The 27,719-nt window shown below is 38.2% G+C and overlaps 2 protein-coding genes across 3 annotated transcripts; one reads left to right on the plus strand and one right to left on the minus strand.

Annotated features, from left to right (window-relative positions):
* Positions 1-1,789: 1,789 nt before the first annotated feature.
* LOC140232704 (lactase/phlorizin hydrolase-like) lies at positions 1,790-26,404 on the minus strand. The gene is made up of 9 exons (XM_072312825.1): positions 26,109-26,404; positions 22,230-22,704; positions 21,431-21,992; positions 20,300-20,487; positions 15,711-15,720; positions 8,447-8,669; positions 3,976-4,450; positions 3,155-3,719; positions 1,790-2,103 (listed from the first exon to the last, which is right to left on the minus strand). The coding sequence occupies exons 1-9, from the start codon at positions 26,402-26,404 to the stop codon at positions 1,790-1,792; spliced, it is 3,108 nt and encodes a 1,035-aa protein (XP_072168926.1).
* LOC140246174 (uncharacterized) lies at positions 10,795-13,997 on the plus strand. 2 transcript variants are annotated; one of them, XR_011902448.1, is made up of 3 exons: positions 10,795-10,922; positions 12,293-12,422; positions 12,844-13,997. XR_011902448.1 is itself a non-coding variant. In XM_072325617.1 (3 exons), exons 1-3 carry the CDS (start codon positions 11,751-11,753, stop codon positions 13,820-13,822), a joined length of 1,113 nt encoding a protein of 370 aa, XP_072181718.1. In that variant the 5' UTR covers positions 11,638-11,750; the 3' UTR covers positions 13,823-13,997. The 2 variants fall into 2 exon arrangements, 1 of the variants encoding a protein (XP_072181718.1); XM_072325617.1 differs by lacking the exon at positions 10,795-10,922 and adding an exon at positions 11,638-11,754.
* Positions 26,405-27,719: the final 1,315 nt, after the last annotated feature.

Consider the following 27,719-nt stretch of genomic DNA (forward strand, 5'->3'; position numbering starts at 1 on the left):
CTATGGCTATGTAACTACTATTAACGGATAATCTTTGATAATGATTATATCTCATAATCTTCTTTGAAAGTGCTTGATTTATTCGACGTCAATGGCATGATTATTATGCGTAAACATGGTACATTGTATTGATATTCACAATTGATGTTTTGTGTATTTTGTTTTTGTTTCTTTGATATTTGTGAACATTGAATATTGAATATATATCTGTACGCAAAAAAACAAAAACAAAAAAAAAACAGCTTATTCAGTATCTATGAAGACATACACACACGCGAATAAACACTATACACACACACACGTACTTTTAAGACAATAAACCCGATATTCTGTACATCATAATTGTATGTTTTATTGAACATTCGTCTAATTGTTTTCTACATGAAACTGAATGTTACTCAAAGAATCGTTAGATCATGCAATAGCAATTCTGCATACATGTACATGCTTGATTTATCAGACGCTATTTACCCCTCCAGCCATACACAGGGATACACGGCTTTCATCAGCGCACCTCAGCGTTGTTCAGACACAACTCTGCCCTACTTTGGCAAAAGGAAGCAAGTGACAAAAGTGACATTTCTCGTAAAAGAGCAAAATGTGTCTGTCATGTACACTGACGTCAATGGACTATAGTGTCATGATGTCTTATCTAACATATCTCTTAAAAGGATGAGTGTTTCTTCATGAAGTTTGGCCTGGAAGAAGAGCTCATGTGAATTATGAAAACATCAATAACTCAAATTCGGATGGTATGTCACTTGCTTCCTTTTGCCAAAGTAGGGCAGTACTGCTACGTCTACTTCTTTTCCTCCCTGCTGCCAATCTCAGGGAGGAAATAATGTCGACAGAAAATCGATTTCAGTGAAATCAAAGGAGAGAATCAACTACGATGTGAAAGTTGCTATTGATGTGATATTTTCATTCATCTAAATACAATTATCTCACGTTTCCTTGTTAGCTTCCTTCGTCACAGGTCCCCATATTCTTTTCTGTATTTTAGTTGCTTATAATTTCTTAACCTATTTAGGATTCGCTTATAATTTGTGGTAACTCGGTGGTTATAAATGGAAAAGCACAAACTGAATAGGGTTCTATGATTTGATACTGAAATAAAAACACGAAATTCCATTGTCTCAAACTGTAACACTTCTATATTTGTTTGCCCGATATTTCTCAAAGTTCAAGTTATAGTGCTCAGTCCTTTTATTTTTGTATTTATTCAGATGTATAAATGCGTAATAGTGCATTATATACATACACATATACAATATATACAAACACGTAAGCCAATTTTGTCTACATATAAGTGACATATTCATACACAATTCATTCTAGACTCTATTATCTTCTGGATTTATTAATTCGTTCATTTTTTCGCTGCACAATGCAAAGTAAACTCTAACCATTCATCTATTTGAGAACAATATTAAACCTAAACAACTAGCAGAATACACAGGAAAAGAATGTTAAACAATAGGTCATGCTAACTTGTGTCATGATTGAATTCAATTGAATTCAATTCATATATTTTACATTCTCATTTTTCCTCCAACAAAACAAAACACAAAGTAAATCAAGAACTGCAATGATCACTCGTTCGATTCTAATGAACGATTTTGTCAGCTTCCTTGTTAAAAAAAAAAAAAAATGATTCTAAAAGGCATTCTAAAGGATCATCCAAAAGCATTTTACCTGTTACATTAAACTTTTGACAAAAAACATGATGTCCTGAAATCAGTCATCTCCACAGTACAGTCAATGTTCAGCCCATTTTGATTGACTGCGATCAGAAGAGCGCGAGAAGTAATGCCAGTACACTACACAAGAGCGACGCCCTGATGGCCACGCCCCCTGATGTAGTCATAACAGGTGGTTCCTCCGTGGGCTGAGTCGTGGCCTGGTTTTCGCGCACGAATCCGTTCTGAGCGACGATCTCGCTGTACATGATTGCCGACTGCTTTGCTTGCCTGGTGAGGTTCGGATCGGAGAAGTCGATGTAGTGCATTCCAAAACGTTCGCTGTAACCCGCTGCCCATTCAAAATTATCCAGCAGTGACCACGCAGTGTACCCTCTGACGTCAGATCCATCAATGTCGATGGCTAAAAGATATGATAACAAGGAACGGTTTACTTTATAAGATATGTGCGTCCTTTTCAATTCATACAATTCAATTCATACATTTATTCAGTAATAAAAGTCGTTTGGATAAAAAAATGTTTACAAAATGTAGCAGGTACAGTTCTGAGAAAGCCAGGGGCTTGTTAAAAACGAATGTACCCTTGAAAACAAATCATATAATTTGAACATTGAAATACCAAAATTAAGGAGCATAGAGAGAATAAAACATATTAAAACAAGCACAAAATTAAAATTTACAAAAATTACCGATAACATCAAGGGAACATGGAGAGAATAAAACATACTAAGACAGAGGACAAAACAAATAACACCACATGAAGCAAAGCAAACAAAACAAAACGAGGTATAGAACGAGACTACAAATATACGAGAAAGCATTACCGATTGCAGCACATGTAAAATACATGATAATACAAAAACAGTAATTCAAAAACGTTAAACGTTTGTCTACGAAGGGCCTGTATTATGTGCCTGTTGCTGGGTTGGTTTTTTTAATCTCACACGTATCACAGTGTGTTTGCACCGCCAACTGGATATGGTTAATAGCAGAAGTTCAAGTAACTTGACCAGCACGATTATGCCGCTGTATTACACAATTTGGATGAAGGCTTACTGTAACACCAAAACCAAATTACTTCTCATTTTCTTTCCCTTTCTGGTACATTTTTACTGTTTATCACTATTGCTGTTATCTTGTGACTCCTGTCCCTTTCAACGAATGTTGCATCCAAAAGTGCATAGTACACTCCGTAGGTTTAGCTCCAAAATTTTTGCGCTGAAAGTGAATTGACACTAGCTCATTTCTACTCCATGGAATCAAAATAGGGCAGCATGCATGATTATTCAGCTCGTGAATATTAGAGAAAATTATAAAAGCACTAAATTGCTCCTTCAAATCATACCAGCCAGGTATCTTATGCGGTATTGTGAGTACAGATCTTACTCTTAATGCAGCATAAGGATTTCAGAAATACATTTTACTTAAAGTGACTTTATAATCACTCAACAAACCTTTCAAGACCTCGTTGATGTAGGCACGGAAGAACTTCTGTCTGCTCACGTCATCCAGCTCGTAGACGTCGGCGGTCGACACGCCATTCTCGGTGACGTAGATGGGCATATGGTATTCGTCGTGGATCCATTTCAGCAGGTTGCGAATTCCCCAGGGACACACCGCAAGCCATGACGAACCCGACGAGGGCCAGGAAGCATCCTGCCACGTCCCGACGTCCGAGTCAGCCCAATAGCTCGGTGTGCTGTTCAGGTTTTCTCCGTTGTCCACGGCATAATTAGATGTGTAGTGATTGAGGCCAAAGAAGTCGCTAGTACCCTTGATTTGGGCCTTCTCATCCTCGGTGAACTCAGGTAAGCGGGACTCGCTGTAGCCCTGGGCAGCACTCTTTCGACCAATCTTGTCCTTCATCACCTCGGGGTAATCCCCGTTGATGAAAATCGGGTGAGCATACCAGCCGAGGTTGAACTGGAGGTTGCGATCAGCGGCCTCGACGTCGGACGGGTTGCTTTTATTCCACGGCTCAGCATGGTTTGAATTCAGGGTAATGCCTATCTGACCATTCTGTAAAGAGAAAATAAAAACAGTGAGACAATGATAACCTCTTACAGAATAATGTATCAAGAATAACCATGCGTAAAGATGGAATCAAAATTTTTTCATTAATTTCACAGCGATGGTTGGTATGATTACATCGAGTTCATTAATATCGCAGCCAACATGCAATGGCCGATATATATGCTTTATTTGTCGACGTGTTAATTCCGCTGGTTGTTTATAACTTGTTCTCCAACGGATCAAGACAGAATCAAAATCTAACCTGCCATCTCCTGTAGGTGTCGTTGTAGGTATGGTAGGCTTTAGCATGAGACTTGATGAGATTATGAGACACCCTGTAGACGGTGGAAGCAATGTCTTTGATTCCAGGGGCGTTCGTGCCCTCGCCGTAACCCAGCAGCGAAACGATCCACGGCTCGTTGAAAGTGATCCAGAATTTCACACGGTCACCGAACCTCTGGAAGCACAGGTTGGCGTAGTCGTTGAACTGGTCGATGACGTCCTCATTGTCCCATCCTCCGTTGTCTTGCAGGGCCTGAGGGAGATCCCAATGGTAGAGCGTCACCATTGGTGTGATCCCGTTTTGGACGAGTTCGTTGATGACGTTGTTATAATAGGCGATGCCTGCTTCGTTGACGTTGTTGATGGTTCCATTGGGCAAGATTCTCGCCCAGGAGATCGAGAATCGATAGTATTTTAGTCCCATCGCTGTCATTGCAGCCACGTCCTCGGCATATCTGTAATGCATTGTGTGTGACAAAGTAAACAATCATTTAAGAGCTTACTCCCACCGTAACATGTGACCAATGTGACTGGTAACAAAACAAATTTTTCATTTTCATCATCAGCTTAGAGCGGCTTTATGTGATTGCTATGTAAATGGTTCGTTGTAACAGTCTATTGAATGTATGTTTATATCAACGTATGATTGACTGTTATCATGATGACAGGGATTAAAGACCCATATAAGGGATATTTATGATATCTGTTTTTTTTTTTTTTTTCAATTGTATATTCTCTAGACAGTGGGCTAACCTGTCAACTCTAGACAGTGGGCTGACCTGTCAACTCTATCGTGTCTATAGTCTTTATCTGTAAGTGTAAGATAGAGTCTCATTCATATCATTGTTTAATCTTTCTCCTGTGTCAAAATATTCAACTTTCATCAACTATGCGAATCATTAAGCACAGAAACATTATTGCACATCATAGAACACCAGGGTGGAAGAAGTCGAAATGTTCATTTGCACTTTGATTGCACAATGATCGCGGATTGATTGTATACAATGATTGCACACTGATTGTACATGAATGCATAATGATTGTATATTGATTATGCTTTTGCTTTCATATTTCATTATTCTTTTAACTTGAATGACTGTTTATACGATTGCCATTCCCCAGTATTCTACAGGATTGATTGTACAATGATCGCCGATTGATTGCACATTGATTGCACAATGAGTACATGAATGCATAATGATTGTATATTGATTATGCTTTTACTTTCATATTTCATTCTTCTTTTTACTTGAATGACTGCTTATAAATACGATTGCCATTCTCCAGTAATCGTGTTTTTTTTCTCTCTCTCTAACATTCACCTTCTTCATATCATCTGCCTGATGAAGATAAAAATATCCATCAATAGCCACTCAGGGGTCACGAAGATCTGTATTTAGTATTTAGACCTATAACGTTTACTGAAAGATAAACGTAATAGTCGTGCTAGATATTAATCCTTATGCTGAAAACAATCCTTATCCCACCTTGTAGGCCTATCTTTACTTCAAGATATGACACTATACTGGTAGACCTAACTATTTTTTTTTTGTTGTTGTTGTTGTTGCGACAACACTTTCCTTGCCCTCTTGACTGTAATATTGAATGCTTTTCGGTATAAACGGTTACCTTACTTTTGTAGCCATACATTTCCATCACGCAACGTGAAAGAAACAAGCTTTGTTTTTATTTTCTAAAACCAGTGGCGGTAAATGCTAGACGATATTGCTGAATTTTGACTCCCACGAATCATGAGCATAGGAGTCTTATGAAATAATTAAAAAAAAAAAAATCTTTAGCATTCTGTGTATACTACATTCTCTTGGCATCAAATCTACGGGTCTCAGGGGGTAATGTTCGTTATTCCGGAGGTTCGTTAATCCGAAAATGAATTAATAAGTTTCCTTATAAGGATATTCATTATTTTGAAACACACATACTCCCCATACCTAAAGGTTTGTTAACCCGAAAGTGAATAAAAGGTTCGTAAATCCTAGACATTTATGGCGTTATCCCAAAGTTTCGTTAATCCCGAGGATCATTAATCCGTGAATGAAATAAGCTTCCTTGTTGCGAAGGTTCGTTCTCCCGAAAATAAAGTAAGGTTCGGTGTCCAAAAGGTTCGTTATCAGAAAAATGAAATGAGGTTCGTTATCGTAAAATGACGTAACAGGTTCGTTAATCCAAAAATTATAAAATGCTCGTGTAAATACCGAACCTTATAGCAATTCAGAATAAGAATCTTGTTTCATTTTGGATTAACGAACCTTCGGAATTACGTATATACCTTCGAATTAACGAACTGTAACCAAATCTACCAAAGCGAGAACCCCGCTTCTTTGTTGACATTAATTAAGAGAGTAGGCCCATGTTAAAACCTCTAAAACATCGACAGCTTTATCAATAGCTTCACCAAGAGACAGAGAGAGAGAGAGAGAGGGGGGGGGGTGGAGAGAGAGAGTTGTTGGATAGTATAAGTCCTGCCTTTTTCACACACACACACACACACACACACAAAGAAAATAATAATCCATGTCCACATCATACTTAAAGCAAATCTTTCAAAACTTTGATTTCCTGAAATCTGATTCAAATTGGAGTAGTGGATTCGCGTAACATTGTATGAGGATTAATGTTGAGGACTAACAGTAGTGACTGTTTTTAAGGGATAAGTGGGTTGTCAAAACCTAGCACGGATTTAAAAAAAAAAAAAACATGAACTCTGGTTGTTTTAAATAAAGCTAAAAAGGTTCATAGCGATGATGTCAAAGCCTCATCTAATTTGCATGCGCGATTGCAACCGATATCCTAGAAACATGTGACACCTCACCAATTTAACAACTTTCTTATCTAACGTCCGAAAATCAAACTGCTTAATCTTATCTATTTTAGGTACAACTTTGAGTGTATGTCGGTTATAAATTCCAAGTGTCCATCAGTCTGGCTTGTTCTCATAGACTTTGGAACTAGTATCAGCCAAGACAGGTGTTCATCTTTCTCATGCTTTACCACTTGCGATATGATACCCCACGCCAGTTAAAACTGCTTTATTACACAATGTTAAAAACAGGCCCAAAGAAAAACAAGGGTGTTTGGAGTGTTGTTCTGTATTTCAAAATTTTACATATTTGGACTTAAATGAAAACACTTTTTTTATTTTGTCTAGATTAAATCGTTTAGCGCCGGAACTTCTATGCAAGACATAATATTGCGAAATAGAACATCCGCGATTATGATGTGATGCTATTCCCAATAAGATAATTATCTATTTGCAATTTTAAACAGTAAGCCATAACCCAAATAAGCTCAGTGTGATAGACTTAAACTTCAGACAAGTATTCATTACAATTCACTTAAACTTTTGTCTGTGACAGCTAATCTTGATAGAAATTGTTTTAACTAAAATGCCTCTGATATGATGCACTTCGTTATATAGGCAACTCTATGGCGTAATGCAACATCTATTACATGTATTAAACATATACTTTTTTGGTGACTATGATCCCCCCAAAAGTGGATAAAAACAAAGAATTCAAAAAAGATGACTTGAAAAGAAAGAGGTTGTTAGTAACTGATTCACTGAGAAAGGGAATTTTATGATAATTTCAGGTACAGATTAGTACATTTTCTCATAATAATACGTGTTAATTGACGCTACTTCATTAAACGTATTCCGTAACTTACACACATTTTCTTCCGAATAATTTAAAACTTGTACTCATTTTGATTCAGCATAACACATTTTTACGAAGTCAAAATGAACGCAGAGTGTAGTTTCGCTGAAATTTATTGTGCTAAGAGTATATAACATACTAGGTTCCTACCATCAAGTGTAGTTGAGTATGAGTGGCCAGTAATCATTCAATTAAATTCAAATTAATTTATTGGGATTTTTTTTTTTTTTTTTGCATTGAATGTATTTGAAAAAATGAAATACAATGTACAGTCATTTATTTTCGTTTTCAAGACAATAAAACATACAGTGTACATCCGAACATAACTGAGATATACGTGTACAGACTAAAGAAAAGAATAAGAGAACACGTCAATTGGTAACCACTCGGGATAAAGTGAATCAAATAATCTGACTGAATTATGGCGCATGTATTGGGAGTGTGAATACAGAAGACTGTCGTCAAATAAGCATATAGTTTGAAAATACGACAGCCTTGAAAGAGAAGGGGGAAAAAAAAGAAAATGGGCAAAACATACATCATGTATACTTCTCGAAAAAAAAAAACAGAGTCATTCTAATTGAAATATAATATATTACAAATAGTCATTTGTAATATATATATGCTTATGATTGAATTTTTGATCTACTTTGTGTTATGTTTTGTTGAAAGAAAAAAATGAAAATGAAAATGAGAATGAAATAAATAAATGAAATGAAATGAATTAATTCTGGAATCACATCATCGTTTAAAGTAGCAGATGTCAAAGTAGCTTACTTTTCGTAACTGTTACAGGCGACATCACCAGTGTCATTGTTGTAGACATTCCCGCCTTCATGGGTGTATGTGTCCCATATATTCTCCCCTTTACCGTCAGCGTCCCAAGCACCTTCGATCTGGTATGACGACGTCGCAGAGCTCCAGGCGAAGCCCTCGGGAAAAGTCCCGTAGAGGAAGGCGTCTCTGTCGGGATCGTTGAACACGTCCGGATACACAAACTCTGGATCGTCGGAAATCGCCGGAGCGACACTGAAGATGACGGAAATGGCTAAAACTATCAGTAATTTCGTCATGATCACAACTTTGATACTTTTATGTATCAATGTAGCAAAAACGAAAAATTCAGATTGTCAAAGATGCCAGCAAACCACTTCTGGAAAATGTTTCTCAGTTTCGAACTAATTAATGTATAACTTTGCTGCCGTCCTTCCCAGATACATCGGTGTTCATAGACTGAGTGTATTTATTGATAATGCGTTCAAACCCCGTCCACTATAGTTACTAGTTCACATTGCTTAGGCGGCCGGGTAAATTTGGAGGAGGTAACGCCCCTTATTGCATAAAAGATTTGATAACGTTATTTTGTTGGAGGGGTCGTATTTATCTCGGGCACATACGCCCTTGTACCCTCCTTGTTTATCAACTTTTACAAAGAATTACACACTCAAACGAACTTTGGGTGTTCTTCAAGAGTAACCATGGCGATGGAACCCCATTTTTTTGATTAGATGTCAAGCTTCTATCGAGCAACAGTCAATATAACCTTGAAGAGTAAATGGAGGGGCTTTGACCTAGTGACCTTTCATCTCTTCAAATAGTGGCGGAGATAAGAACCTGTTTGCGTCTGCGCAAAGCCTTTTGTTCTCCTCATAAAGTACTGCGTTGAGACCATCGATTGGAACTTATTCCCTGAGCTTCTACTTTGAAGCGAATTGAGGGTGGGTCTGCTTGAGACTCACACGGGATTGTAGCTCCCAAATGACGGAATAGCTATAGAATTTTCATCTCTGCGTGGAGCAATTTACTGCAACCAAAATGATGTAAACATAGCAGTGCAAATGTCATACATTGTATCAGCGTTTTCCAGCATAGTAACTATTCTGTGAGACTAAACAGTTTTATCGTGTTATAGTACGTCACATTCTGTTTGACATAACTATGTTGTTCACTGTACTCAAAGATGCAGAGCTATAAAAACTTTGAGATGCCTTGTTGTTCACTGTAATATCACAGGGTTAATGATAATAATAATCCACAATAGGCCCTACGTATATAGCGCATTGTCACATCAAAATGTCTCTAAGCGCTAGCAAATATTAATAATAACAATAATAATGAACATGCATGGTAACCATACAATGTGTTAATCAAAACCTTGTATAACCCTTCTGTGCGTGCAATTCTTACTGTCATGTTTTCATTTTTAAAAATCTGAATATTTCAAGAGTTTAAAGGGATTGTATAGTTTTGGCTAAGACCAAACTTCAGGTCTCTAACACTTTTTGGTGAGAAAATTCGAAACCTTTCAAGAAATATGAAATCCTGTAATTCAAAGAGAAATTCAAAGACAACTGGTTTTGAAATGGCTGAGATATCCCAAACTAATAAAAGATGTGACCCACCTTTTATTGCGATCGTTTGTTTTACTTTGTTTTTGGATGTTTCAGCCATTCCAAAACCGATTTTCATCAACTAATCGTTGAATTCCTCTTGGAATGGTATGCTGTGTACTATTTCATAAGTTGTTTCGTGGTATCTCGCAAAAAGCCCAATCCTCATCTCCACCATACTATCAATACCATCCCTTTAAGCAAGAATAATGATGGGAGATCCATAAAATGTAAAAAGTCGTCTGAATTTCCAAGAACCTTACAAATCATATATTTCGCGTTGCAACATCTTATACAGGGATATATTATACCTACATATGGATACCTGTGGATAATTCTGAGCGCAGCCTCTTTATTCAGATTCAGATTTGGTCGATGCGTAGGCTGGGTCATGGCCAGGTGGGGTGGCCTGAAACTTGATTGGTTCGTCATTACAAAACTTAAATCTAAACCAATTCGAAAGCTGTAGATATGCACTCGGTGCATCTATTAGTCGGGTTTTTGTTTGTCTGTTTGTTTGTTTGTTTGTTTGTTTGTTTATTTTTTGTTTGTTAATTTATTGTTTTTGTTTCTATTTTTATTTTGCTAAACTATTCTAAGGTTTCCTAATACAGCTGTACTCATGAAACGATTCCTTTTTTATTCGTGAAGTGGTACGTGATCTAAAAATACTATTTTTTTTTTACCATGGCCTCTTGTGTGTTCTTTTGTCAGACCTAAATCGGGCACAATGGTTACTGTTTGATCATAATCTGACTCCAGCCTACGATCTCCTGATCTCCGGACGGGCGTCTATCCACTAGACCACCGAGCTTCGCCCGACAGCCAGTGCTGGTTCTAATCCTTAACTGTGATTTCAGCGGGTAGGCCTTGTAGAGCCTGCAAATGTCAAAATCGTCCACTAACGTCAAAATCCCCCAAAGTCAGTAGTATGTGATGCGAGCGAACTCAGAAAATTTTGGTGTAATCACATGTACACTATTATAATGCAATCAATGAGTTTTGACATTTGCGGTTGAGGCGTTATGACATTTGCGGGTATATTCTCGGATCAACCTTCATCCACCCACCAAGTTTCATCCCATTTAACAGACAGACGAACAGACAGATCAGAGAAGTGGAAAGAGACTCTTCCCACCTCCCTGGACAGACAAACGTTGATCAAATTATATTAGTATGATTCACTATCCTTCATTATTTTAATGCAAGCAGTGAGTTTTGACATTTGTGGTTAATGTGTTATGACATTTGCAGTAAAAAAAGGAAATTTTGACATTTGTGGTCAACGTGTTATGACATTTGTGGTAATTTTGACATTAGTGGACGATTTTGATTTTTGTGGGCTCTACAGGCCTTCTGTGTAATTATTCAAATTCTCAGTGGAATGCAGACAACACTAGACTACCGATTATGATGTATATGAATCAAGTATTATGACGTCACGCGCTCTGATGCGCGTGACTGTGGTGGTTGCGAAGATACTGAGTACTGTTATCTAACAATGCGTGGATGTCATGGAGTACTAGTTACAACGTGTAGGCCTACTGAGAAAAGTGTGTGATACCTCCTTTGGGCCTTGCTCATTACACAGTGCATCACTATACTCACGTTACTCTTGCATGCCATTGTTTGCAGTATTGTATTTATGCCGCAATATATTTATGCTCAAAGAGGCTACAGACTTTCTTTAAATGGGTAAGTATTGGGAATATTTAGTTGATGATTATTATATTAAACATGGAGCTATAGGCTAAGTGGCACCATGATTATAAGACGATATAAAAGAAGCGACGTTACAATGAGCTTCCCATGCACATTGTACCCGAGATTCACATTTGCTACGTGTTAGCTTCTTATTCATGATTAATGTGAAAATAGCAACAAACTTTACTTCTTCCTAACCCTTTTCAGCATATTTGCTCTCTCGCTTGTCTGTTTTTACCGATATGTTAATACGGGAAACCAAATGTTTATACGTCACAATTCAAAGCCATGCAAAGTTATAGATACAACTTGCGTACTTCACCAAGTTTGTTCCCAACTGCCGATGACAGTAATATTTACGTTTTGTTAATCATTGAATGATATATTAGCGTTTTGATAACGCATTCACTACGAGGAAAAGAAAGAAATAATATTATTATGTTAGCAACGTTACATAAGATAAGCTTATTCTTGCTAAATGTTCAGTTTAACGATTTTTTAAAACTTTTTTTTTTCATTTTGCGTTTAGAGGGAAATAGTTTGTCACACCCCGTCCATACTCCCAGATCACCGTCTTGGAGGACACAAGGGGACCAGACCACCAGCAACATCAGCCAGAACGACATGCTGACCAATGGAGTGGATCTGATTTTAAAGAGGTTTCCATTCAATCTAGTTCTATGCTGTGCTCAGTCAACTATCGATTATATCATTATTAAGCGTCTGTGCTTTGGCTGAAGTATGGACTCTTGTTTGTTCAAGAAGGTCACGGACGAAGACAAGATAATTTAGATGTTTGTACATCAGGAGTCATTGTTTTGATTCGAATTTTTACTGATAGTGAAACAATTGCGATAACAATTATCAAAGAAAAACAAGAAAAGAAAAACGCTGAATCATTGTACTCTCAAAGTGTTTTTTTTTTTTCTTTCTTAGATCTTTAATTTCGTCTTATTTGGCGGCCCCTATAGAATCATGGATCTAGACAGATCTATACACTACTACTTGCTACACAAGGTTTTTTTTTTTACAACTATTTTGATTCGCCACGGAACCTTTATTTATCTCTTTTCTTGGCAGGGCAATCAGTAAATGGGAAAAGAAACTCGAGCGATGTGCCAATGCGATCTCTCATTCACCTGACTCAAATCCCTCCCTTTTTATTTCTCGAGAGGAAACCTCTCCGTCAAGAGATGACATTGTGTGCGGACCTTTCACGGATCTCTTTTCCACGCAATATTCAAATTCAGTATCATCTAAAGATGTCGCATTGCTGGGATATGATGAGGAAATCAAAGATGACGTCAAAAGACAAAGAAATGGAGAGAGGGTTTGCTGGAGTCAGACTGCTAAGTTTACCACACATGCCGATAAAGTCCACTTACAGCCAGCCGTCGAGTTTGCAAGGAAAGATCAAGAAAGGAAACACGATGCTGACTCTATTACCCATACAATGGCAGCTGATAAACTCCAGCGGGTCATTGCAGACCAAGTCATGGTTTCAGGAACGCACTTGGATATGCCTGATAGTCAGAATTTCAGTGAGATTTGCAGAAAGCAGAAGAAGGTTGCTGGTGACGAAAGGCTACATGAAAAAGTTACAGAGCCATCTACGCCGTCCACATTTAATCGCGTTTGTATCGACAGCTCAAGCGAACAGTTATTCACAGATGATACGAAGATAACATTAATTGTCGAAAGTCTGGCATCGAAGCCCAATTTGACGGCTCAAACTGATGGAGTACAAAGCAATGACAGTAATCATGTGAATCTTGAATTAGTTTCTGCACCAGAATTTGTTGAAAATTACAACAATAGATATCTGGAAAGAAGCGATACAGAAATTGTTGAAAATATCTTGCAGTCATCGATTCCAGCAAAAACAAGATGCCAAACCGACTCAGAATCGTTGATGGAGTTCGACTATCCAGATGCGATTGCTCAGCGGAAATATGATGTGATAAAGATTCTCGCTGAACTTCAAATGAACGAATTAAGAGAAAGCTATGGTCAATGGAAGCAAAGATATTTGATCAGCACAGGTCTCGCATGCTCATAAAATAACCGAAATATTTCAACAGAGAATTTCTCACCAGAACTCGGACATTCCTTTCCTATATAGTGCTCCCTGCCTACACACGTATAGAGGCATGCTCAGAATGATACGATCATTCTTATCCTTATCAACGCCTTTTACACTGATATTAGAATGAAATGAAAAAAAAAACAGCAAATAGGACCCGGGTAAAAGCGTAATAGATAAAATGTAACAAACCTGTACCGGCATAGTCAGATTTTCTGGCAATTTGAGAGCATTGCAGGGAACTTTGATATAAAGAGATTCTTTGGACCAATGGATTTCCGTACATCAGAAGCGAAGACAATTTAAACCAAACAGGAATGTGTTCCAGTCGGAATGACCGAAAGAGTCTAACGTTAATCAATTAGATCTCTTCACACCAGGTTTCCACAACACTGATTGAATATAATTTTATTTGTCTATCTATTTCTGTATTCATTTAGCTATCTGCCAATTCATTTGTTTGTCTTCTTCATGTTATCCTCAGCAGAGTTTGCATATTAATCTATACGTTCATACAAGTACGAAATGTTGTGATCTTGTGAGAAATCTAAAAAGAAAATGCGTACGAAAACTATTTTGTGTTATCAAACAATTTCTAACGTTATAATTTAATTTTTCGTGAATAAAAGCGTCCATTACCACATACATAGGCCGTGTAATATTATTTTTTTTTATTCATGAAGATTTGGTATTGATTGGCCTATATGCTTTGAAAGTTCATCAGCTGAAACAAAAATCTTCCGATGGTTATAGATAAAGAATGGGCATTACATTGCAATATTTGTGTTGCTACATTTCAACAATAAGAGTGGACGGCGTTGTTGATTTCATTTGTCACATTTTGATAAGAACTATATATACATAGTCATCTTTTATTATGTTTAAAGAGCATCAATATTTGATGGTACGATACCGGTAATTGACCTGGTGGTGAACTGCAGACTGAAGTGGTACGTGACCTTATAAGTGACAGGTGGATTAAACTAAAAATATATTGAATGTGTGTATAATCGTGTTCTGTGTCTCAATGACAAGTGATGTTCTTGACATCACGGGTGTGAGAGAAAAGAAGGAACAAAATAAATGATAACTCCGATGAAAGCAAACAAAACACTACAGTTCAGTTGAGTTTAGGCTATATACTCAACATTCTTCGTCGATGATAATTCATACGATAACAATGTATGTGTATGTGTGTGTATGTGTGTGTCAAAATGAATCTGACATTGGTGATATAGTATATTTTGTTTTGGTGTCAATAGAGGGAGCTGGTGAGATGTAGACAAATATTTTGGAATAATAATTTGAATACGATTTGAATAGTATGTGACAGGAATGTATGGTTAGGGTGTGAGTGTGAAGTGAGTGAGCAGTGAGAGTGAACAGTTGCATTTGAGGCTTGCTGGCGAGATGGTGCGCAGACGGGTTGACAAGCCAAGAACAGGGCCTGAGCATCATTGCATCTAATTCGGCTGCGTCGCTTGGTGCATTCCCCGTAGACACCGCTGACCGTCACTCAAAAAAGGAAAGGGGACCGAGAAGCTGTAAGTTTTGCAGAATTTCATACTGTGACTTCATTTAGCACCCGGTAGGAAAGAAGTTTTTTTTGGAATCGATTAGAATAGAAGTAAAGAAGTGTTAATGTGAAAGAGGATAAAGCAAATACACCACGTGAGGTTCTCGAAGTAATGCTTGTTTTTGTGTACGTAATGAGCCAAAATATTTAAGCCAGAGAGAGAACTGGTCTGGTAGTGAGAGGGTTAGGTTGTTCGCATTACCTCAAAAGTGAGATTGCTTGAGTAAAAGAAAGAGCAATTAGATTTTAATCCTGAACGATGAGTTTTGTTGTTGGTGTAATTGCTACGACATTTTTTCTGATAATTGTAATAATTATGATATTAGTAATATTATCGATTTGTGTTGATACACATATCTACGCCAAGGGCGATATGTATGATGATCGATAAAGCGTAGCTGTGAATCGATTCAGACACAGAAATTAATGGTAAGACGAAGTGTGTCTTCTCTGAAATTCGGATAAGAATGTTAGAACGATGAGAGATACAGTGTAAAGAGCGTATATGCAAAGTTGGTAGAAGCAGCTAGAAAAGAGTGAGCTCTTACGGGAGAGATTGGTATTGTTTGGTAGAGTAATTCTATCGCTGGATAGTGATAACTGTCCCATTAATAGTGTGAATTTTAACTACTCGCAGAGGTTCCATTGAACGAATATGGCAATGCTTATGCATTTTGTTGTATGGCAATTTATTGCAACAGAACCGAAATGTGCTATAAGCTTTTGTATTCTTTTGTTAGAAAGGTCAAAATGATCATGAAAGAAGAAAGTGATGTGTTAATAAGCTGAGAATGTTCGGATACACTCGTACCTTAACACAGCTCTGCAATGGTGAGCACAAATGTTATATTATAGGAGCTGAGGTTTAATAGTTGGGTAGAAATGTATTTTCACAAGGGATTTGTATTTCTAGCCGTCCGTATCCAGGCACTGAGTATCCGGACTTGTCCGAGGACGGATCCGGAGGCGGATACCGCCCAGTCTTTGAGTCGTCGAGTAATCCCACGCCCAGCTGTGAACAGAAACAGGCAGACACACGCGAACCGGACAATACCCACGCCACTCGACCGTGTGTATCCGGCCACGCCGTGCTGCCACGCCCGTATACACTTCACGCCGCGACGGACTGCAGGAACAGGCGTCAGCCACCTCGCGTGAACCGCGTATCCGACGCCAGGATCCGGCTTCGCCTGAGCAACACTGTACAGTCATCGCGCGGTTATCGACCACGTGAAAGTGCCTTTAATATGTAGGGACTTTATTCATAGGGGGGTTTTCATACGTAGAAATGCATGTGCTCATATAGGGGCTTAGTAGAAATGAGGATACCATAAAACAGTTTATTTATATACATATAGTTTTTTTTGTCTTGCATTTTTCTTCCCGAAAACATTTTTTTTTTCGGTGACTTTGTATTGATATTCGGGAGACAGCATCCCACCGTGCACCGACGTTGTTTAAATAAAAGAGTCGGATGACCCAATTCATTTGAAACGATAATTCACTGTGTTCAGTTTATTATTGCGGTCGTCTTCCGAGAAACCCTTTGACAGTGTGTGTGTGTGTGTGTGTGTGTGTGTGTGTGTGTTTTAATTCTGCACTCATTTCACAGATTGTCGGCCTATCTTTGTCGCTTTGAAAGAACGACAATGGACGGAAAATGGGAGGCATATTTTCATCAAAATTGGATTTGGAAAGTATATTTAGTAATGACGCTGCAGAGATCAACATGTTTTTAACCATCAGCGATATTTGTTGCAACCACAATGTCGTCACAATGGAACCCTAAAAAAAAAAAAAAAAAAAACGGGTCTAAAGGGATTGCCTCGGACCCTTCCCCTTCCCCTAACCATAATCGAATCCCGAATTTAATCCTAAACCCAGACTCCGAACCCTGACCCTAATCTTTAAACTAACCTTATTACTAACCAGTATTTGGCCATGGGGGGGGGGGGGAGGGGGGGGAGGGGGGAGGGGGGGAGGGGGGGAGGGGGGGGGGGGGAGGGGGGGGGGAGGGGGGAGGGGGGGAGGGGGAGGGAGAGGGGAGGTGGTAATTACCCTCGTGGGATAATCGCCCTGATACGCTAAAAATCAATTGTGAAAGATGAACAATAAAGCGTTTTCTTTTTCATTGAAAAAAGGGTAAGATAAAGGAATTTAGTGAAGACAAAAACGTCGAAATCGGATTGGGAGAGGGGGAGTATTAACCTTTGACTCAACCACGAGCACTAACCCCTAATACCCCCCTCCCCACACACACACACACACGCTGTAGTAGTGATACACATACTTACATCAGCGGTAAAAATAAAAGAAAAAAGCTATATCATGCCCCCGATTGAATAATCACTGGCCGACCATACTGACTATCTGCTGATGCTCTAGATAATTGTCTCTGTGCGAGGTTGCCGAGTAACCCAATGAACCTGTTGGCTTGAAGGTCCCGTGGTCTCTGTATTTGCATCATGCAAAGTTTGTCACGACATAATAAACTACAGAACGTCGCTTTATATGCTTCCGATATACCTCTTCATTCTCCCAATAGGTCTTCCAGTACACATCGAAAATGGAGTTGGGTTTCTTCTCACCTCCCTGGCATTACAAAACTACAGCAGAACCACCAACTAAGTGTCCACATGGAATGCATATACTTCATTGCAATTGCACGAAATTACAAAACGTTGATCTTTGACTCCTTGGATCAAATCTTTTCCTCCAGAATTATTTTGAGGTGATTCATGGCCATTTACTATATACGTTTAATCAAGTGTAAAAAGTCAATCATTTCTATAGTATGGGGAAAATACAACTAGTGTAATTCCACTGAGTAGTAAATAGATTTTAGCATTTCAGCCTGACCTTTAAGCCATGACCCATATAGCCATCTAGGTGAATCATTATGCAGGTTTCATGAAGATACCATGAGCCATTTCCAACTTACAAAATAATATGAAGAAAGGGCGAAATTTTAGCGTTTTTCATTTTAACCTGGACCTTACACCGCTCAGCCCATGGCTATATGTAAGTAGTATTAATTGATATAACTATAATCGTTGACAATGATCATATCGCGTAATCTTTGCACATATTTCTGAATGCATGCTTGATCTATTCGACGTTGATAATGGCACCATTTTTTTTTTCTCGAAAAAGTATAGGTATCAATGTTCATTACATAATACGTTTCATTAATATGTTTGTTCATTGTTTGTTCCATTGATGTTGTTTATTTGCATTGTTTGACACACTACAGCAGACGTCGATTTAAGTCATGCCAAATCAAAAGTGCGTTGAAGATAATATCATTATACTTTTAAAGGAATACAAGACGCATGATCCCATGAGGCTCGCAGAATAAGTGCATAAAATACAAAAACACATACACACAAGCAGACATACAACACACACTCAACACACAAATCAATAGATAATGAACCCGACATCCTGTACATCATAATGTGGTGTGTTTTATAGAACATTCATTTAATCAGTTTCTACATGAGAATGAATTTCACTCAAAGAATTGTTAAATCACTCGATAACGATTACATATGCATACATGCTTGATTTATCCGATGCTATCAGCGCACCTCAGCGTTGTTCTGACACTGCTACTGTACGTCTAATTTGGAGTCCATTTACTACCAATCTCAGGGAGGAAATAATGTCCACAGAAAATCGATTTGAATGAAATGAAAGGAAAGAATCAACCAAGAAGCTAAAAATACTATTAATGTGACATTTTCATTCATCTGAATATAATTATCTCATATTCCTTTGTTAGCGTTCCTCCCCCCCCCCCCCCAGTTCCCCACATTATTTTCAGTAATTTTAGTTTTGTATAATGTTAGTATAAGCTGTATAGGATTCGCTGATAACTTTCAGTAACTCCTGGTATGGTTATAAATGAAAAAGCACAGAAGGAATAGGGTTCTATGATTTGATACCGATACAAAAACACGAAATTCCACTGTATCAAAACTACAACACTTCTATTTTTGTTTGTCCGATATTTCTCAGAGTTTAAGTTATAGTGCTCTGTCCTTTTATTTGTGTATGTCATAATAATGCATTATACACATAGACATATATTGGTCTAGGGCAATTTACCTCTTGGCAATTACCCCGGACCCTTCCACTGGCCTTAATACTAATCCTAATACTGAACCTAATCTTAACCGTTAACCAAACTCCTAATCCTAAAGCTAACCCTAACCCTATATATAATCTTTACTCTATCCTTACCACTAACCAGTATTTAGCCCGGGGGGGGGGGGGGGGGGGGGGGTAATTGCCCTCTGGGGGTAATTGCCCGGATACGGCAAAGAGTATACAAACACGTAATTCAATATTGGCTACATATTCATACACTATTCATTCTAGACTATATTTTGTTTTATTGATTCATCAATTGATTCATCAATTCGTTTTCATTTTTCGCTGCACTATGCAAAGTAAAATCTATCTATTCATATTGAGAACAAAATGCCTGAACGATTGACAGGACACACGGGAAAATAGTGTTGTACATTTTAATTGTATGCCATGATTGAATTGCAACAATCACTCGTTCGATTCCAATGAACGATTTGTCAGCTTCCTTTTATGTACCAAAAATGTGAATCTAAAAGGCATTCTAAAGGACCACCCCCAAGCATTTTACCTGTTATATTAACTTTTGACAAAACATATGTCCTGAAATCATTAATCTCCACAGTGCAGTCACTGTTAAGCCACTATTGATCACGTTGATTGACTAGCCACTGCACTCAAAAGAGCGCAAGAACTAATGCTAGTAGTAGTACATTCCACAGGAGCGACGCCCTGACGACCACGCCCCCAGATGGTTCCTGAGTCTCGCCCAGGTTTTCCCGCACGAATCCGTTCTGAGCGATGATCTCGCTGTACGTAATTGCCGACTGCCTTGCCTGCCTGGTGAGGTCCGGATCGGAGAAGTCGATGTAGTGCAGTCCAAGCTGTACGCTGTAACCCGCTGACCACTCAAAGTTATCCATAAGTGACCACACAGTGTACCCCCTGACGTCAGATCCATCAATATTGACGGCTAAAAGATAATTATGATAGCAAGGGATGGTTTACTTTATAAAATATTTGTGTCCTTTTGTCTACGAAGGGCCTTCATTATGATTGTGTCTGTTGTTTTTTGTTTGATACATTTATCACACTGTGTGTTAATATCAGAAGTTCACGTAACTTCTTTTCCGATTACGTCTGTAGGCACACATACGCGGAATATACATTGAAGTGGATTTATTTAGTTTGTTTGTTTGTTTTGTTTTGTTTTGTTTTTTTGTTTTTGTTTTTGGTTTTTTTTTTTTTTTTTTTGGGGGGGGGGGGTTTCTGGTGTGTGTGAAAGCAACAGCTAATTCTTAGAATGCTGGGACAGGCGAGGCAAATTGGCAGTGATACGAATGCACTTAAGTCACTAAGAAAATACAAGTTACCCATGCAGGGTTGAAACTGGATGCTGCTGTCCACAATTGGATATAGGCTTTCTGTAACACCAAAACCACATTTGCTTCTCATTTTCTTTCCCTTTCTGGTGCATTCTTACTGTTTATCACTAAGTTGCTGCCATCTTGTGACTCCTTTCCCTTTCAACGAAAAATGATGCATCAAGAAGTTTATAGTACACTCTTTAATAATGTCTCAAAACCCCATGCATATACTTTGATAAAAAATGTTGCGCTGAAAGTTTCTACATGTAGGCAGCAGTGTAATCAGTAAAAGTGAATTGACACTATAATAGCTCATTTCTACTCCATGGAATCAAGTAAGGGCAGTATACATGACGTGGGAATATTCAGCTTGTGAATATATGGGAAAATCATAAAAGCACTAAATTGCTCCTTCGAATCATACCAGCCAGTTATCTTATACGGTAAGAGTGAGTACAGATCTTACTCTGTAATGCAGCATAATATTAATTTCAGAAATACATTAATTTTGACTATAAGAGTGACTTTGTATATAATCGCTGAACAAACCTTTCAAGACCTCGTTGATGTAGGCACGGAGGAACTTCTGTCTGCTCACATCGTTCAGCTGGACTCCGACGGTCGACACGCCGTTCTCGGTGACGTAGATGGGCTTTTTGTATTCGTCGTGGATCCATTTCAGCAGGTTGCGAATTCCCCAGGGACACACCTTCTGCCACACCGAGCCCGTTGCGGGCCAGGTAGGATCCTGCGACTGTATGACGTCCGAATCAGTCCAGTAGCTTGGTGTGCAGTTCAGGTTTTCTCCACCATCGACGGCATAGTTGGTTGTGTAGTGATTGAGGCCAAAGAAGTCGCTAGTACCCTTGATTTGGGCCTTCTCATCCTCGGTGAACACAGGTAAGCGGGATTGGTTGTATCCCTGGGCAGCACTCTTTCGACCAATCTTGTCTTTCATCACCTCGGGGTAATCCCCGTTGATGAAGATCGGATGAGCATGCCAACCGAGGTTGAACTGGAGGTTGCGATCAGCAGCCTCGACATCGGACGGCTTGCTTTTATTCAACGGCGCGACATGGTTTGAATTCAGAGTGATGCCTATCTGACCATTCTGTAAAGAGAAAATAAAAACAGTGAGTCAATGATAAGTTCTAGGATACAGAATAATGTACCGAATATGTATAAAGATGGAATCAAAATTTTCTTGCGGAATATGACAGTAATGGTTTGTATGATTATATCGAATTAATTGATACTGATATATTCTTTGTTTGTCAACATGTTGATTCCGCTGGTTGTTTTACAACTTGTTGTTCTCCGACGGATCAAGACAGAATTGAAATCTAACCTGCGTGCTCCTGTAGGTGTCGTTGTAGGTGTGGTAGACCTTAGCATGAGACTTGATGATATTATGAGACACCCTGTAGACGGTGACAGCACTGTCTTTGATTCCAGGGGCGTTCGTACCATTGCCGTAACCCAGCAGCGAGAGGACCCAAGGCTCGTTGAAGGTGAGCCACAGTTTCACACGGTCACCGAACCTGTCGAAGCACAGGCTGGCATAGTCGTTGAAGATGTCAATGATGTCCTCGGTGTCCCATCCTCCGATATCTTGCAGGGCCTGAGGGAGATCCCAGTGGTAGAGCGTCACCATTGGTGTGATCCCGTTTTGGACGAGTTCGTTGATGACGTCGTTATAATGGGCGATGCCTGCTTCGTTGACGTTGTTGATGGTTCCATCGGGTAAGATTCTCGCCCAGGAGATCGAGAATCGATAGTACTTGAGTCCAATGGCATTCATAGCATCCACGTCCTTAGCATACCTGTCGTGCATTGTCAACATGACAAAGTAAACAATCATTTTAAGAGCTTACTCCAACCATAAACTGTGACTGGTTACAAAACCAATCCTTCATTTCCATCATCAGCTTATAGTGGCGTATGATGTCTTATGTGTTTTATTTATTTATTTATTATTTTTTTGTTGGTATGTTGAATGTAGATTAATATCTGGACGTCATTATGACAGCAAGAATCAAATACCCGTATATAAGGATTGGTTTTTTTTTCTTGGTTTTCGATTGTGTGTTTTTTTAAGCAGTAACTTGACTAACCTGCCAACTCTAGTTTTTATCAAAAAGTGTAAGATAGAGTCTGATTCAAATTATTGTTCCATCTTTCAAAATATTCAACTTTCATAAACTTTGTGAATTATTAAGCACAGAAACGTTTTTGTACATAATAGAACACTAGGACGGAAGTCGGAATGTTAATTTGCATATTATCGATTGCACATAATGATCGCAGATTGATCGTACATTGATTGCGTATCAATTGCACATGGACTGTTCTTTTGCATTTTTGTTTCATTTTTTTTTTAACTCGAATGACTGTTAAAAATACGACAGCTATTCTCCGGTATTGTTGTATTTTACCTCTGGTATATCCACTTTGCTTATATCAACCTGCCTGTATAGACGCTAGAAATAGCATCAATAGCCACGCAGGGGTCAAGACGATTTACCAACGCAAAGTATATAATTGACCTAATGTGTACTGACTGATAAAGTAACAATCTTGATAGATATGGCTCATATACATGAATCATTATGCTAGCAAAAACCCTTCACGCCTTGTATATAGGCCTATCTTCGAATTTCAATTCAATTCAATTCAATTCAATTCAATTGAATAGTTTATTTCCATCATCAAAAAAGAAAAAGAAAACATGATTCAAAGCGGTACAACTTGTCTCTAGTCATTCATCGGAGGAGAACAGTTTTTTTTTTCGAATACACCATAAAGAATTTGCACGAATGAAGTCATATAAAAGAAACACTTACACACTTCAAAAAAGAAGAAGTAAGTAACCATGACGGAAAACAGTGTTCCACTAAAAAGCCAAGCTTATATAAGACGTGGAACACTGGAAACAAAACAACGACAGCACCCATTTGTTATACCAAGAAAATATATTCATATTAAATACATCTATTTACCATTGTACATTCCATTTTTTTGCTCATTGATATAATTATGATCCTGATACTATAAACAGTACTTTATGATTTTAGAATGCAAACATACTGTATAGAATATATAGAAATAGCAAATTTATGGCACAGACAATATTTGGCCGTGCATTCCAGGGAAATGTGACCAAAAGAGGAGATATACACGCGACCACATGAAACAATAACGACAACATCAACAATAACGTAAAACACAGAAATAACAAAAATGAAGAAAAGTGCCCACAGACAGTTACTGGACAACGAACTTTACTTCTAGACATGATATTACTGGCAGACCAAAATATTTTATTTCCGTTGTTTGCAACTACTCGTTCCATGCACTCTTGACTGTGGTATTTAACGTTTTTGGTATATAAACGACTTTTGTTGTTGTCAAGCCATTTCAAGGAAACAAGCTGTGTTTTTATTTGTCTTAAGGCCTGGTGGTAAATGCTAGACGATATTGCTGAATGTTGACTCCCGTGACTCATGAGCACAGGAGTCAAATGAATTTAAACATCTTGGCATTCTGTGTGAGCTACATTCTCTTGGCATCAAATCTACCGAGTCTCAGGGTGATGTTCGTTATTCCGGAGGTTCATTAATTCGAAAATTGATTAATAATCTTTCTTATTGCAGAGGTTCGCTATTCAGAAAATCAAAAAGGGTTTGTTAATCCCAGACATTTTTGGCGTTTAATGTTCGTTATAGCGAAGGTTCATTCACCAGAAAATGAAATAAGGTTCCTAATTCCAAAGGTTCGTTATCCGAAAAAAAAAAGAAGAATGAATGAGACTCGTTGTTCCAAACTTCATTATCCGAAAGTGACGTAATACTTGTACATCCGAAATGAAATAATGCGCGTAATAACGATCCTTGGAATCTTATTTCCTTTTTGGATTAACAAACCTTCCAAGTAACGAACTGTTACCGAATCTACCATGGGGAAAACTCCGAATCCACTTCTTTGTTGACTTTAACCATGAGAGTATGTTAAAACCTCTGGAATAGCGACGGCTTTATTCAAGTTCCTGTTTACTTTTGGGAGATGTGATTTAAAGATGTTTAAGATATCACATTTGATGCACATATTATGTAGGTCTTTTGAATCACAAAACATCCGACCATTACGAACATTTCGCAATAAAGCCTAAAATATTTATTAAACCATTAAACCATAAACTGTAGACGGTTTAGTCTGGACGGTAGACGGTTTAGTCTGGAAACATTTTGTTATAACTATTGTTCACATTTTGTGTATTCAACAATACTTAACATCCGATTATACGGATTAAAAATTTTACAGTGGTTGTTTCTATCCCTAACTCACATTTTAGAACGATTTTAAACCCAAATTTTGAGCTCAGTGCGAATAGATTTAAACTACAGATAAGTATTTGTTATCCACGATAACTTAAACTCTTTGTGACAGCTAATCTTGACAGAAATTGTTGCCATGAACTAAAATAACAATGCCTCTGTTATGCACTTTGTTAGTTCCTGGCAACTTTCTGGGGTATAATGTAACATTCATCTACTAAAGATAGACATTTTGGCCAGTGTGATCTAGACAAAAGATTAAAAAAAGTAATTCATATAAGATTCAATGATGACTTGAAAGAAAGAGACTGTTGCTGATTCACTGAGGAAGGGAATAATTATCATCGGGTGCTGTTCGTTATTCCGAAGGTTCGCTATTCCGAAGGTTCATTATTCCGAAGGGTCGTTAATCCGAAACACGCAAATTCCCTATACCTACAGGTTCGTTAATCCGAAAATGAAAAAGGGTTCGTTAATCCGAAAATTTGTGGCGTTATTCCGAAGGTTCGTTATTCCGAAGATTGGTTAATCCGAAAATTAAATTCGGAACATTGAACCTTCGGAATAACGAATCTTAGGAATAAAGAGCCTTCGGAATAACGAACCTTCGGAATAACGAGGTGTAACCTAATTATCATGATAATTCCATCTGTATAGAGAAACACCTTTTCTCATACTATGTGAGAATTGATGCTACTTCACGAAAAGCGTTAACTTCGAATTTCCGTAGTTGCACAATTTTCTTTCGAATTATGTATAAAACTTGCAACTGTTTTTTCTTTTTTATTCAACGTAGCACTTTTTTCAAAGTCGAAATTGCTGCGGACAGGTTTAGCTGAGTGTGACAGAGGATAATCATCTTTTGAAGTACAGCAGGTGTCAAAGTAGCTTACTTTTCGTAACTTTTACAGGCAACATCACCAGTCTCATTGTTGTAGGTATTCCCGCCTTCATGGGTGTATGTGTCCCATATGTTCTCCCCTTTACCGTCAGCGTCCCAAGCACCTTCGATCTGGTACGCCGACGTCGCAGAGCTCCAGGCGAAGCCCTCGGGAAAAGTCCCGTAGAGAAGGGCGTCCCTGACGGGATCGTTAAACACGTCCGGATACACGAACTCTGGATCGTCGGAAATCGCCGGAGCGACACTGAAGATGATGGAAATGGCTAAAACTATTGGTAATCTCGTCATGATGCTTTAGCGTATCGAAGTAGCACGAGGGAAAATTCAGTCTGTCAAGATTCCAGCAAGACTAAAATGTTGTACAACTTTGCTGCCGTCTCCCCTTTATAGGCCTATTCAGTATACGTCACTGTTCATGGACTGAGTGCATTTAGTGATAGTGGTTTTTAAAACACCACGAGTAACTAGTAGGCCTTGCTACGGTTTCCGAGTAAATTTGGAGGAGGAAACGCCCGTTATCGCATAAAAGATTTGATAACGTTATTTTGTTGGAAGGGTTGTGATCTCGGGCACGCACGCCCTTGTAGTTTCCTTATTTATCAACTTTTACAGAAAATTATAATTCTTTGAAAAAGTTGATAAATGAGGAAAGTGCATAAAATTTATGAGGAAAGCACACACGCCCTTGTACTTTCCTCATTCATGTCTTTTATCAACTTTTACAAAGAATTATAATTCTTTGTAGAACTTGATAAATGAGAAAAGTACATAATTCTTTGTAAAAGTTGATAAAAGAACACTGTTCTTCATGCATGAAGAAAGTTTCTGAGAACAAAGGCACCTGTTAGGAGATGATAATATATAAAGAAAGAGAATCAATAAAACACATAAGGGGATAAAAAGACAAAATCAAGATTGACGGACGATGTTCGTCGTTCCGAAATACACTATTTCATATACCTAGATGTTAGTTATAGTCCGAAAATGAAACGGGTTCGTTAATCTGAACATTGACTCGTGACGTTAATCCGAAAGGTTCTTTGATCTGAAATTGAAATAAGGCTCTCGCTCTTGACCTCCGAATCTACGGAGTAACAAACTGTAACCACGATATCTACAAGGAAATACATAATGGAAGGAATTTTGCATCATTCCCTAACCTGGAATCACTCAAGTGTAAACCATGTTCGTTAGCGTTCACAACTCCTCTGAGAATTATGGACGCTCGCTTTGCCATCTTTCAATAAACTAAGTATAAATTTATCCTAGGCTATACTGCTTATAAAGAAAATACAGCTTTAATATGGCTTCGTTAAGAAGGCCATGCATAGCCCCGGGCGGGCAGGACCAGTGAGAAGCAGTGAGTGGTAGTTAAGGTTGAAAGATACCATGCTTTCCTGTCTGCAGATAAACCTTGTAGGAGAAAAAAACATAATTAGATTGAATGCTGAGAAATAATAGATTAAGCTATATAGTCTTTCTAATGCTATCGCATAGTCCATAAACATGTAACTCAGATAAACATGGTTAATAATAGCACTTAGATATACAGTGGCCTTCAGCATGGGGTCACTTCTTTGTTTCTCCTCACTTGCAATATGTT

The sequence above is a fragment of the Diadema setosum genome, chromosome 1, assembly GCF_964275005.1.
Source record: "Diadema setosum chromosome 1, eeDiaSeto1, whole genome shotgun sequence".
NCBI classification, from domain to species: Eukaryota; Metazoa; Echinodermata; class Echinoidea; order Diadematoida; family Diadematidae; genus Diadema; species Diadema setosum.